General features: G+C 38.7%; 1 protein-coding gene across 4 annotated transcripts in view; it reads right to left on the bottom strand.

Annotated features, from left to right (window-relative positions):
* Window positions 1-212: 212 nt before the first annotated feature.
* The window catches only part of traf3ip1 (TNF receptor-associated factor 3 interacting protein 1), a 40,537-nt gene continuing 25,976 nt past the window's right edge, over window positions 213-14,773 (bottom strand). For all 4 annotated transcript variants that reach the window (XM_079822513.1, XM_079822514.1, XM_079822515.1 and 1 more), the window contains 2 exons: window positions 3,295-3,518; window positions 213-1,666 (listed from right to left, as the gene is read on the bottom strand). In XM_079822513.1, the coding sequence (XP_079678639.1) occupies window positions 1,501-1,666; window positions 3,295-3,518 (390 nt within the window). In that variant the 3' untranslated portion in view covers window positions 213-1,500. The remainder of the gene's footprint in view (window positions 1,667-3,294; window positions 3,519-14,773) is intronic.

The following is a 14,773-nucleotide window of genomic DNA, read 5'->3' as shown; positions in this document are numbered from 1 at the left end:
AATAGCAATATTTAGTATATGTTGTGCTGTATTCCTTTCCGGTCAACCAAAGATTGACGTTGCGAAAACTCCCCCTTGACTTGCCCTGTTTGTCAAACAGGTAATCCTGTTAAAAATAAACTGGTTGAGCCAATGTTATGTTCTCTTAAACAAACCAATAAGGACATTTTCCAAACTGCATGCACTGTAAAACTGTCACAATTCACACTTTTAACAGAAAATGTAACTGTTTATTAGACTTCACTACAAAATTAATATTCATTTGGGAACTATGATACAAACAACATATACACAAAATGTACAGCAAAAAGTATGGATGGGATAAAAATAGTTTTACAGTGTAAATGGTCTGCTCTTTTACAAAGTAAATGGAAACGCAAAGATAATTTATTGACGTCTAGGTTGATTTTAATAAATAGCAAACAGTATTTTGTGTCATAGTGTACAGCTGATAATACTGATGTAGTTTATAATCTGTATATTAAAGTTTGTCGCTGTGTGGTTTAGATTTTAAATTCATCACTGGTACCACAGTATCCATAAAGTGTGACTAGTTATACATGTTAAAGATTTCCAAAATGTTGTGCTTGACCAGCTGATCAACTTCGACAGATCGGACCTGTTATTGCTTCATCTAACACAGTTTTGCAAACATTTCAACCTTATTAAAATAGACATTTTCAATGTATTCATTGCTTCATGGATCTCAGATTGCAGTAGAAAACTCTCAACAGCCCTCTAAAAAGTGATTCAGCAAGTTTTTCAGTTGTTGTTGTTTTTTTTAAATGAAATATCAGTTGAACTTTTTCCATTATTAATATGAATTTGAAACATACACAAGTACATTTGATCAGGGTACATTTCTTGAATTGACTTAAAAACACATTCATGCCATCTCATCTCAATTCTTAGAACTTACATTAAGCTACTTGAGAGGTTTTTAATGTGTACAGGAAAATTATGTGCTGTATGACTGTCTCATTAATCAAAAGTGCAGAGGTGCGTGTGAAGTGGGTCTCCAATTTTTGGCAATTCTAAAGGTCATCTGTAAAATTCTATTGCTTACCAATATATATATATATATGAACATGAACTGTGTCCATGCACACATACAAATATATAATCATATATCGTTGCCAATGTTCTCTTGTGAGACAAAAGCCTGTCAGTCTGAATGGAGAAAACTGTCTATTTCCTAAGAGAACATGGAGACCGTTTAAAAAAAAATTCCAGACACATCAATATGGTGACCACACATTTATCTCTCAAGTAAGTGACAAGTGCAAAACTACTGCAGAAGTGCGAGTGTGGTGGACCACCGCAAACAGATCCTGGGTCTTACAGAAGGCACCTTACATGAAGGGGGTTGAGGAGAGTGACTCCTGGCCATACCTGCACCTTCTGAAGTCTCTCCAGTGCCGGCTCAAAGACATCAGGTCTATTAACAGGAGCTCTCCCCGCTGCTCAGTGCGTCAGCTTTCATTTGGGACGTGTTGATATTCATGTTTGCGAGGAGAAGCTGATGTTGGATACCATCTTCTGGATCTTCTCCTCGTTCTTCAGGATGTTGGACTTGACTGCGCAGATCTTGTCCTGCTGGTCTTTGATTAACTGCTCCAGTTCAGCGAGCTCAGACTTCAGAGGTTCCACGACGCTGTCCGTGATTCTGAGACATAGACAGAGAAATGGTTAAACATAGAAGAACAAGACTATCAAAAAGCATTTGGATATCTCAATCGTGATAAATATTGATCCATTGCATTATGGCTGATCCTGATGATAATTTTTACATAATGGCCGATAACCAATAGGACGGCCAATTTTATATCTATATATGGATTTTAGCTTAAGGCGAGACATGGCAGGTGAAAACATCGTTTTTTTTCATGCAGTGGTCAATTTTGAGATTTTGGGCTAGTTTGCTCCCTAAACATGTAAGCTTTCATGTCAAAATAAAAAAAATTGTCAACATTACACATTAAGGTGGTTATTTCATTATATTTAGTCAACGTGCGCCTTTAGATTTCTACTAGAATTCATCAAAAGTTATTCTAACGCGAGCTCTCGTGCCGTCTCTGTTCACAGAAACATGTCATGCCTGGTATCATTATAAAGCTCTCACACACAGCGCTGTCTAATCCAAATATTGGCATTTCCTTTGTAGAACTAACCAACCGCGAAAGTTTGCAGCCGAAAATCACATCTGATTGGTCAATGTGAATTTCTCACTACGTGCTGCCGCTTCCTTGTGTATTCTCCGTCTGAGAGAAAGTGCAGACAACGCTGAAATCAGCCCATAAACACTCACAGAAAAGACCAAGTAGCAAGAGGTAGTAAAAAGAAAGTAAACAACAGGTTAGACGATGAAACCCCGTCAGAATTAGATTAAAATAGTTATAGATGGACGTATGCAACAAACAGGGACAGTTCTTTTGCAGTGACTGTTGTTATGCGTGTTTGTTAAGATAGTTCTCTTCAGTTTAAGGCTATTGCTATTAATAATTTATTGATTTATCAATTTCCATGTGTTTTAAATATTATACACTACTGATATTAATGAACTGAATTTTAAACTTTAGTTTAAAATTTAGTTAGTAGGTTGGGGGTTTCATAGAAATGTATGCAATTATACAATATAAAACTTTAAAGGCCGTTTTCTCAAAATGAGTTTTTCCTCACACTCAGAGACAGATGGATCCACTTCAGTAGCACCTACAAGCACCAACTTTTCCAGTATTATACTGAACTATATAATGAAGGCTTTTACAGAGGGATTTGTTGATATATCATTCCTATCCTGAGTTATAGGTCCTTTTACTCCAAAAAACATGGCAATTTGTCAGTATTATCTAATTTACTAAAGCACAAAATAAGATATCCAGAATCCCCTCTGTAAAAGCCCAAGAACCAAGAATTTTAAACCTAGTCCTTTCCAATTTCCAGATTTTGAAATGTATGCAAATGAGCGTATATTTAAGTATATAAGGCCTCATTTGCATATTAAAACATTAATTTACACAAAACTTGTATTTTTTTTCTTATGTTTATGCCAGTAATAAACTGGAGAAGTTTCACAGTGATATCTTGTAATTTAAAAAAAAAAAATCGCCTTAACTTGAAATCAATTTTAAGTCAACTCCTGTGTGACTGCTTGAGGAGCATTATTTTTATGACCATTGAGCTTCTACTTATGCACAGCGTTCCAAATCAATTCACGCTTTCACTTTAGTTAGGATGCAGCATATGTAGGCAGTAGACAACAAGACAGCTCACAGAGCGAATATGATTGTGCACCTTTGTTCCTGTAACAGAGCTTGTGCGTTCTCCTTGTTCTCTTTGCGCCAAGTCTGCAGTTCATTCTGCATGGAGTCCATATCCTCCTGAATGTAGTCCATGATCTTGCCCAGGGGCAGAGCGCTGCGGCACACCGTCTGTATGGACGAACGCAAGCGCTCAATCTCCTTCGCCACCAGTTCTCGTTCTTTCTTACGAGACGCCTCCGACACCAGTGTCCGATCCTTCAGAGAGAGATGGAACCACAGGAGAAAGATCAACACTAGCCGTCTGAAAACAATGTCACACTTCCTGACATTTTTACTGAAATCTCAACCTCTTCTGTCAGAGTCACTGATGTGATGTAAATGACTGCCTAATTTCTCTTCAATCCGTTGTCAACATGCTGCGATTGTGTATTTGTAGGATAACAAAAAAACGTATATATGGTTTTGCATTTGGACGAGCATCATATACTTGCACTCATGTCATTCCAAACCTGTAGGACCTTTTTTTCTTCTATCGAACACGAAAGAAAATATTTAAAAAAAAAGTGTCTCTGTGCTTCTGGTCCATCCAATGAAAGTCAATGGGGGTCCAAAACATTGTATGGACAGAAACAGAACAAGTGTCCTTCAAAATATTATTTTACGTTCCACAAATGGAATACAGGTTTGGAACGACATAAGGGTGATTAAACAACGGCAAAATTTTAATTAGTGGGAGAACTGTCCCTTTAAGAGTTGGGTCGTTTAGGCTGTTAATGGCCAATCGCTTCCTCTGATTCTCAAGCGACTACGTAAATTAAGCTTCAACTGAAAAATGACTAGTGGGAAGTCACTCCCATGAGGGAGCACTTCAGATGAATGCTATAGATGAATGAGGTTAGAGGAAATCTATACCTACCAACAATATACTTTTGAGGAAAAAAAGCACCAGGGAGAAGTCTGCATTTAGTGGGTTTTCAATGTCAAGGCTACAAATGTTTAGAATTTCAAGGCAGGAATTATACAAACCTTGCAATGTATATAAAGATCAAAACGAAAGAGACATGGGATCCATAATGTGAGTGAGTGGTTACTGAAGGCCTCCTCTGTATGCTGTGTGGTTGGGGGGTCCTGGTGTGCCCCAGTCACCCTTCAGCCAAGCACAAGATGGCCCCCCTGGCACACAGGGCCCGTGTCTATTTACTCAGCTGGGGCCACAGGCTGTGTGTGGCACTAGGCCAAACAGGCTTTACTCTTACTGCCTCCGTCCCACTCAGACACACACACACCCACATGCAAGACATGACTTTGTTTATTTTAGTAACAGGCAATGGCAGTGAAGTTATTTTACAACAGTATTCGGTAACAACTACTTCACATTTACCTTGTTTCAAGCTGAACTGCTCAAGCAATTCATGTCATTATGGCCACAAACACTAACATCTTGCTTTCGAAGGCAGAACGTCAAACCTAAACTACATGACAATACAATAACCAGAAACTTCCTTATCAAAATAGACAAGAACATTACATGAACTCTTCAAAAAGGTGTGTTAGATATAAATGGACATATTTACAATATATACACTATTACATTTTTCTGCCGATATACACAACTAAGCAACATTGTAAATATCTTTTATATGACTGTAACAAGCTTTTTACTTGGCAATTAAACATCATTGCACCAGTTTCACAATCCCTCTGTTTCTCAATTTGAGAGGTGGTTTAATAACACCTGTGACTTCAGTAGCCAAAATGAAGTTATTAAGTACACCGATCAGGCATAACATTATGACCGGTGAAGTGAATAACCCTGATTATCTCTTCATCACGGCACCTGTTAGTGGGTGGGATATATTAAGCAGCAAGTGAACATTTTGTCCTCAAAGTTGATGTGATAGAAGCAGGAGAAATGGGCAAGCTTAAGGATTTGAGCGAGTTTGACAAGGGCCAAATTGTGATGGCTAGACGAATGGGTGAGAGCATCTCCAAAACTGCAGCTCTTGTGGGGTGTTCCCGGTCTGCAGTGGTCAGTATCTATCAAAAGCTTTCCAAGGAAGGAACAGTGGTGAACCCGCGATAGGGTCATGGGCAGCCAAGGCTCATTGATGCTAGTGGGGAGGGAAGTCTGGCCTGTGTGGTCTGATCAAACAGACGAGCTACTGTAGCTCAAGAAGTTAATGCTGGTTCTGATAGAAAGGTGTCAGAATACACAGTGCATCGCAGTTTGTTGCATATGAGGCTGCATAGCCGCAGACCAGTCAGGGAGCCCATGCTGACCCCTGTCCACCGTCGAAAGCGCCAACAATGCGCACATGAGCATCAGAACTGGACCACGGAGCAATGGAAGAAGGTGGCCTGGTCTGATGAATCACGTTTTCGTGTGCGTCACTCACCTGGGGAACACATGGCACCAGGATGCACAATGAGAAGAAGGCAAGCCGGCGGAGGCAGTGTGATGCATTGGGCAATCTTCTGCTGGGAAACCTTGGGTCCTGCCATCCATGTGGATGTTACTTTGACATGACCACCTACCTAAGCATTGTTGCAGACCATGTACATCCTTTCATGGAAACGGTATTCCCTGGTGGCTGTGGCCTCTTTCAGCAGGATAATGCGCCCTGCCACAAAGCAAAAAGGGTTCAGGAATGGTTTGAGGAACACAACAACGAGTTTGAGGTGTTGACTTGGCCTCCAAATTCCCCAGATCTCAATCCAGTCGAGCATCTGTGGGATGTGCTGCACAAACAAGTCCGATCCATGGAGGCCCCACCTCGCAACTTACAGGACTTAAAGGATCTGCTGCTAACATATTTGTGCCAGATACCACAGCACACCTTCAGGGGTCTAGTGGAGTCCATGCCTCGATGGGTCAGGACTGTTTTGGCAGCAAAAGGGGGACCAACACAACATTAGGAAGGTGGTCAAAATGTTATGCCTGATCGGTGTGTGTATATAAAAAAAATATGGTTTAAAATTATTCATATTATTGTATAAATGTAAAATAATTTATATAGACCAATGTAGTATAAATAAAATTATCACCCAGTGCTAGATATATATAGTGGGTCAAACGCTATTAAGATTTGAATCTGAAAATATTTACATAAGAGCTGGTCTCTAATCATTTGTGTTTTGAAACCAAAAGTTTATTGTTAAAACTTTACAGAGTCCAGTAACTATATTGCAAACACTTCAAAGGTTAACTATGCTGCTTTTCTCTAGGATTTGTAACAAACGCCTGAGAAGAAAGACTAAATTCATTTTTCCCCCCTCTCTCTCCCTCTCTCTCTCTCTGTGGTTTACAAGTGCATTCAGATTGAAATGTATAATAGTTGTCTGCAATGTGGGTGGTTTCTCTGGCCCTTAAACACCCCCTCTACACAAACACCGGCGAGCACATTCGGCTCACTGTTCGTGAAGCGCAAAGGCCAGGGCTGATTCGCTCTGTTTGCCGTCCTCCTGCACCTCACCCCTCAGTCAAAAAGAAAAGAAAAATTTTGGCTTTCTGTCTCAGAGGACATAAATCAATCGTTTATAGGGGCTCTCATTTTCCCCTCTCTTCAGTCGGACCCAAGAAAAATATTTGTTTTGCGCGAGGCAGCTGAGGACAGGTTTTCCCATTATCTCAAACAGTGACACAAGCGGGATGTGGAGTCGGTGTGCCTGGGGCAGGTGGCTTCCAGAGACGCTGATGCATTGGGCCGAAGCCTCTTGCACCAGGACGCCTCATTACCCCGCTATGTGGATCTAACCCTTCAGCTGCAAGCTCAATTTGCTTAATGAAGAAATGCATGCAAAATGCATGATTAATAGAGTGCTAATGAAGAACTACAAAAAGAAGCAGAGCAGCACTCTTCAAATGAAAGCTCTGGCAAAGAAAAAGAAAAAGAAAATTCACAGATTTGCAATCCTCTTGAGAATGATAAACTTGAGAAGCATTCACTTTGCCGCTCTGGTGCTGTGTCACGGTTCTGTGGATCTGAAACTTTGAGTTCAAACGCAACTCATGAGATAAACTGGGCTTACAAATGAGAAGCTTTTTTCTGTTAGGACAAGTATGACAAACTTTAAATACGAAGAAAGTTATTTATTTGCCACTAGCAGCATCAAACAGAATTGGGGGGAAAAAAGGCAACACAAAAAAAAGAAGGCAAACACTCCCCTTGTCTATCACTGTTTGGGCAGACATTTGGGGACATTTTGTCCCCAACACACACTTTTGATTTGTAAAAAACTGCCATCTTCAAGATGTGAACATTTGCATTGGGGTGGGCATTTTCTTTAGTTAAAGTACTTGAAGACAACACAGGCATAACAGGTAGGCTACATGCAAACATGACAGCCAAACTTACTGGAGGATCAGTTCCACACAACCAGTCACAAATTAAATACATTTCCACAAACCTTAAGTGCACAAAAATTGCTTCATTTTGAAACAGACATCACTGAAAGTAAGGATAACTGCAGTTCGCTGAGAGAGTCAGATGTTTCCGTAACTGCTCTGATGAATTCAGTTAGCTATTTGTCAGACTGATTCAAACCAGTAACTTGAGTGAAAATAATCATTAAAAGAAGTTGCTCAACTGAACAGACCCTTCTCACATTTCCGGGTTTCTCAGAGCGGAAGTCGTCATAGTTGGGTTAAATATTATAGTTGTGAATGAGAGAATACATTACATATTTTCTTGTGTGCCGATTTGCTCAAATAGCAAAAGAAAAATGCCACAATAGTGATTTCACAACTTCCAAAAAGAGGGATAAAATAGAGGGAGATTGATAACGGCAGTCAAAAGAGAGAAATATGTTCATTTTTACGATCACTTCCATAGACGCTGTATTAGAAACACCCTCACAGCAGCAGTAACTTGTTTTTGTAATTTGATGCAAAAGTAATAAAATACAAAGTATTAGTGTTATAAATGTGTATATATATATATATATATATATATATATATATATATATATATATAGGAAATTACAAATAACGTTGCAGGATTTACGATATTGATGACCGTTAAAACGCGTCATCACAGTCTGTGTAAAGGGTCTATTGTGAATCGGACTACACTGGCATTTTGTTTGTTTTTGTGTGCAGTTCAAAAGTAGGATGTGCAGTCTTTTGATCACTACATTCAATTCAGACTGCAAAATTACATTCACTAACCTGGTAAATATGGTATTTCATGGTGATGAGTCATCATTGCAGCAAACACTGACATACTTGCAATAGAAACGATACACAAAAATGTATACCAGTTAACATATTTCAACCAGTTTATCGTATTAACTGGTAAAACGCTCACCCCTAGTTTGCTTTCAGAAAGCTCTTTTGATTAGTTTTCAGGTGGGAAGGAAAGGTCACTTTTTGATTGGCTGCAATAGCATATTGGGTTGTACTTTACATTCTGATTGGCTAAAGTCAGTGTATTGCCTGTACACTTTCAACACATTTCACTTATAAATTAGAACTTGCTTTCTTAAACAATTTTGCGTGGAATGCTAAAAAACAGTGAGATATTGCATTTCTTTTGAGTATGCATAAGCAGTTAAAATGACCAATATGCAGATCATTATTATCTACAGATGATTTTATTTAAACTACATGGAGAACGAATTTAACATGGACAGTGCTTTTTAGACAGCTTGCTACTGGTGTAAAAAGCTCCATGGTGGGTCCTACAAGGACTCAAAAGGGGAAAGATTAATTGTTTAGCAATGTTTAGGGGTTTCCTCCTTGGGGAAAACATGGGCCCCGTCCAGCAACATCATAAAAATAGCTGGGATGAAGTGAAGTGCAGAGAGGCGGAGTCGTATACACAGGATGGAAGGGTCAGTTCGGCCCCGTGGGGGTCACCACTGAGATCACCATCCTGCACTTGCGTGCTAAGCGGATCACCACAGAACCGCAGTGGATGACAGTTCGACTTATGAGAACCAGAGAGTGGTAAAACTGAAACGATAGGATAAAACGCATCCAATTATGCTATCAGACGTCAAAGACTTGAATCGTAGAATTTCAACGTAACCTTTGGGTCATTCCACAGGGATGTCAATCGTCTCTCGTTCAGGGCAAAACGTTGAGGAATGCCATAGGAGTCATTTCCTTTACATGTCCAACAAAAAGGTAGATGTTTACAAAGACACAGGCCTGAAGGGATGACTATTTATTTTCCTGCCCGTTCCGCAGAGCACAAGCTGGTGTGGCGTTCACTCAACAGCCATCCATTTGTGTGCCATGCGGTTTATTTATACATTGCAAACCTTCATCAGGCTAATTTGATTGCGCAAAAGAGGGGAAAGGGAAGAGGGAAAAAAATGCTTATGAAAACGCAGCTGCTGTCAGGGGCCAATACTCTCAAAACAAAAAAGACGCCCTACAAGAAGTATCTTACAATAATATACACGTGATCTGGAAGGTCACAATAGAGGTCAGCTGCAAAACGTACGGCAAATTCTTCAGCGAAACGCACCGTGTTAGGAAACGGTCCATCATAATATTGCATCCGGCCTGTTATTTCAGTCAAATGAAAAAATCATGTCTAGCAGATCTTAATAAATGAAGTTCTGTCGACCCTAGCGAGGTAAATCTTCACTTACGAAGCGGAACAGAAAGCTCAAGCTAATAAAGCCACGGAATGAGTCATTGGCTTCGTTTCACCTTCGGAATTACTAATAGTCAAAACTCTAGATTCTGTGGTCATTCCGAAGAGATTAAGTCATACGTACTTGATGTGGGGATCTCCGTAAACTCAAAATCATGGAGAGATCTGAGAGCGAAAGCTCATATTTATGAAGTGATTTATGAGCACTGTAACTTCAAACCTGTCGGGGAGGATAAGGAAGCTCAATATTTACATTTTTAACCCTGGATGCTACACCGTGATTACAGGAGAGCAGCCGCTTTATTGCGTTGACCTTCACCCCCCTTTCAAGTCAGGAAGGAAGTCATTACAGGTTTTTTTTTCTCCATACAGCAGACTAGACAGGAGAGGTGCGGCGTGCCAGTTAACATGTACTACCTTAAAAACGCACGCCCATTTCATGCCTCGCAATTAAGACAAAGAATTTAGAGAGCTGATGAGGCTAAATTAAGTCAATTAGGGGAGCGCGCTGCGCAGCGCTCAGGTTCCAGTCCGGAGTTGGCCTGCGTCTGATGGGGGAAATCTAATTTGATTATTTGGGATTGAAAGGAAATCCAGTCTGATTGTTTTGAAATCAAGAACACAGGAGGGGGAAGCGCTCGCTGTAAGGGCCAGCTGGGAGCGGCTTACTGTGTGCGGCTGAGTTTGAACACCAAACGAGATCTTGCCGGCGGCAAAACACACAGAGCTCACGTCTGATCATTGAGGACTGTAACCAAATAAATTAAATTAAACTTTTAATGATAATTTACTTACCCTCTAGTCTTTCCAAACCTGTAAAAGTTGAAGAATGTCTCTTTTTCATGCAAGGAAAGGTAATAGGATCTCCGGTTCAGGTTTGACATCAAACCTTCTTGAGAGTCTTAATTTACTTTCATTATATGGAGATGAAATGACAAATACATTTTTAAATATAAGAATTGCAATGTAGCTTTTGAATTAATATGAGGTAATGAAAAGAGCATATACACTACTGTTCAAAAGTTTGAGGTCAATAAGATGTTTCTGAAAGGAATATTTTATGCTCACCAAAGCTGCATTTATTTGATTAAAAAAACTGTAAAAACAGTAATATTGTTACAATTTCAAATAATATAAATACACACTGACATTCAAACGTTTAGTATCAGCAAGTTTTTTTTAATGTTTTTAAAAGAAGTCTCTTCTGCTCACCAAGGCTGCATTTATTTGATTAAAAATACAAAACAAACAGTAATGTGAAACAATTTAAAATACATTTTTAATCTAATATATTTTAACATTTAATTTATTTTTGTGATGCAAAGCTGTATTTTCAGCATCATTACTCCAGTCTTCAGTGTCACATGATCCTTCAGAATATGATTGTTTGCTGCTCAAGAAACACTTCTCAGGATTCTTTGATGAATAGAAAGTTCAAAAGAAATAGAATCTTTTGTGACATTATAAATGTCTTTACTGTCACTTTTGATGAATTTAATGCATCCTTGCTGAATGAATGTATTAATTTCTTTAAATGTATTTCCTAAAACTGTACTGACCCCAAACTTTTGAACGGTAGTGTATAATGTTACAAAATCTTTCTATTTCAGATAAATGCTGTTCTTTTGAACTTTCTGTTCATCAAAGAATCCTAAACAGCTGTTTTCAACAGTGATAATAATGATAATACATGTTTCTTGAGCAGCAAATCATCATAGAATGATTTCTGAAGGATCATGTGACACTTAAGACTGGAGTAATGCTGCAGAAAATGTAGCTTTGATCACAGGAATACATTTCTAAATATATTCAAATAAAACCTTTTTCTTTTTTTCATTAAATAAATGCAGCCTTGGAAATAAGAAAACGTTTTATTATAGCTAATTATGTTCTAGCAAAAGTATGAAATAAAGTTTGTATTCTTTCATCCTCAAAATGACTAATCATTCAAGGAATCATTAAAGAACCAGAATCGTTATATGAAATCCGTGACAGAGCCAAAAGTCCTTACAATTCCCAACATCTCTATTTGTCTTTACTGCCAACTCACACTTTGAGCATGTGACTAAGGTGGGAAGTCAGGGTGAAGGGGTGAGGGTTCTGCATGAAGGCCACCACCAAACGCTGCATCCATCAGGCCTACAGCCAGTGACGGACAGATAGACCGGAGCATACATTCCGGCTAGTGTGGACCACCCAGTAAAGACCACCCTTTCCACCAGGGCACGGACAGGATGGCTTCAACACTCAAATTACATTGTTCCCATCTTCCCTGGCTCACAAACCTCCCAAAGAAGGGTTGTGCAATATCACGATTTTAGATTGTGAACGATTAAAATGCCTCCACGATCTGCCTTTGAAGTGAGATCATAGTACCATGCTACAGTGCACATTTAGTGCATCAGTTGCAGTTCTTTGGCCATCCCAAAATACTGTACAACACGACGTACATTTTCATCTCACGTTTAGCTGTACAGTGGTAGGGTTATGCACACGTGACACTGCAGTTCTTTGCCATCATGAAAATGTATTATTTGAATGCGTTTTAAAGCCTTCCCAGTTAAAAGGTTTTATTTGCACGCTGTTCTGACATAAGCTTTTCTGAGCACGCTTATGTCAGAGCATGTGACCAAGGTGGGAAGTGCACGCACACTAAAAGCCTGTCACACAGCATGTGAATATAGAAACTAAGTTCTCTTTTCCATCTTATTGCGCTTAAACTGTCAAATACACACAAGGTTTACATAATCTTAAGTGAATGTAAACAGTTTGGATCAGTCAGAAGGTCAGTAGTTTATTAGATCCATGCATTTGGTCTTAAAGTGACAGTACTCTAATAAACCTGCTGCTGTCTGTGTCATTAATATTAATCAAACAAAATACAAAAGAGAAAAATCACTCACTGCTCGTGACTGAATAACTTCAGTAGCTTTAAGAACCAGTGTATATTTAATTAATACAGTCTATATAGTGTTTTATTTTTACATTTGTTCATTTAATTTTCGACTTGAATGCTACTGTTACAGTAAATACACCTACTGTAGCAGAAAATATTAATGCACTAATTAATTTTATTGTTTTTGTTATATTACTTGTAATTTGCACCTTTGTTCTTATTTTAATAACAAAGATAAAATAATAATAAGATGTTCGTATCGCCCACCCTTAGGCCGTGTGTCCACCAAAGCATTTTTTCACACGGCTGGCATATTTTCTTAAATTACTTTCAATGGGAGCGCCGCATTTTTAGAATGCCATGAGCATGACGAGTAGAGTTAGGTATCGAACTCGGTTCTTTTAAGGGCACCGACCGAATTACATAGGTACTACCGAGTACCGATTCAAATTAAATCAATCTGTACTAAATTTCGGTACCTGAGAACGCATCTAGTGATAGACTATTATTGTGAATATTAAATAGCAAAAAGACTATTTAAATACGAATACTGCATGTCCTGAGTGTCTCTCCAGAGCCACTGAGAGTCACTTTTATGAGCATTTTACCATTTCAATTGAGAAAAACTACCATCATATCATAAACACACAGAACTCAAAAGGTCTTCACAGCAACCCGTCAAAATAAAAGTTCGGTTTCACTTGACAAATACATCACTGTTGTACAGTAGAATTTAGATACGTCTCAATGTAATGATAATACTAACACTACTGTAATAATAATAAATGATCAAAACATTTTCTTCATGTTTCAATTTTAACCGTATAAAGCTCAGTTGTGCAGCACTTTGTTTGACAAAAAAAGTTTAATTAAATTAAAAGATAAATAAAATGAATGTCTTATGTCTTCATTTGATTACCGGAAAATACACAAACACATAATTTGTGGGAAATCTTTTCAAAGAAATGTATTTAAAAAAAACAATTTTTTAAATAAAAGTTGTGTTGATGAATTAAATTAAGTACCTAGTAGCCTACAATTTACTAGTAAATATTACAGTATACAAACATCACAGACAATGGCAGACAGCGCCCAGGGCAGCTCTGGCATAATGTCAATAACACTTCTATAAATGACTTAGTTTCTTTACGGTTATTGATATAAACATCCCTAAAGTACCGGAAAAAGGTATCATTGGGTATCGGTACCTGTTAAAATGTGAACGGTACCCAACCCTAGTGACGCGGCGCTGAGTGTCTGCCATTTTTTATTGGTTGCCACGAGCTGAAGAATGTTCAGCTTTGGATAAAACACTGCGCTCATCACTGTCACTTTTTACCCAGCCGTCCAATCACAGTGGAGGGACAGGACAAATACAAAACTGACCAACCGCCACATTCTGCTTGTACTGCTGCGCTCCTTACTTTGGCCTAAATGGTGTTTCATTCTTTCTTCTTTTGTTACCTTGTTGTAGGCTTTCCTGTAGCTCAAACAGTAGAGCATGGCGCTAGCAACAACACCAAGGTCATGGGTTCAATTCCCAGGAAAAGCAAGAACTGACAAAATGTAAAATGTGTACCTTGAATTCAATGCAAGTCGCTTTGGATAAAAGCGTTTGCCAAATGCATAAATGTAAATGCAAGACAAAACATGCTGGCTGCACTGCTCAGCGACTTACAAAATAGTATTAAAATCCAACATGAAAGAGAATCGTGATGTGATATTTTTGCCATATCGCCCACCGCTAGCTAGAACAGAAAACTACATAGCCTGAACCCCACTGAAACTCTGTGACTGAAGAGTTGCTGTCTGTGAAATATTCCAATGATGAATCCTAATATGGTTTTGGGCCAAAAGACACTCCAGATAAAATCCCCAAAACGTTTTAACATAAAACAATTCAGACCTAAAACAATTCACAAACAAGCTTATAAAAAGTCACCAGCACAGTCTGGTTTTCAATTTGTAATTCAGTAAACCAAAACCAACAAAACTCACAAACAAACAGG

The sequence above is a fragment of the Gobio gobio genome (assembly GCF_949357685.1).
Source record: "Gobio gobio genome assembly, chromosome: 7".
NCBI lineage: Eukaryota > Metazoa > Chordata > Actinopteri > Cypriniformes > Gobionidae > Gobio > Gobio gobio.
This window is presented reverse-complemented; position numbering and strand designations above follow the sequence as displayed.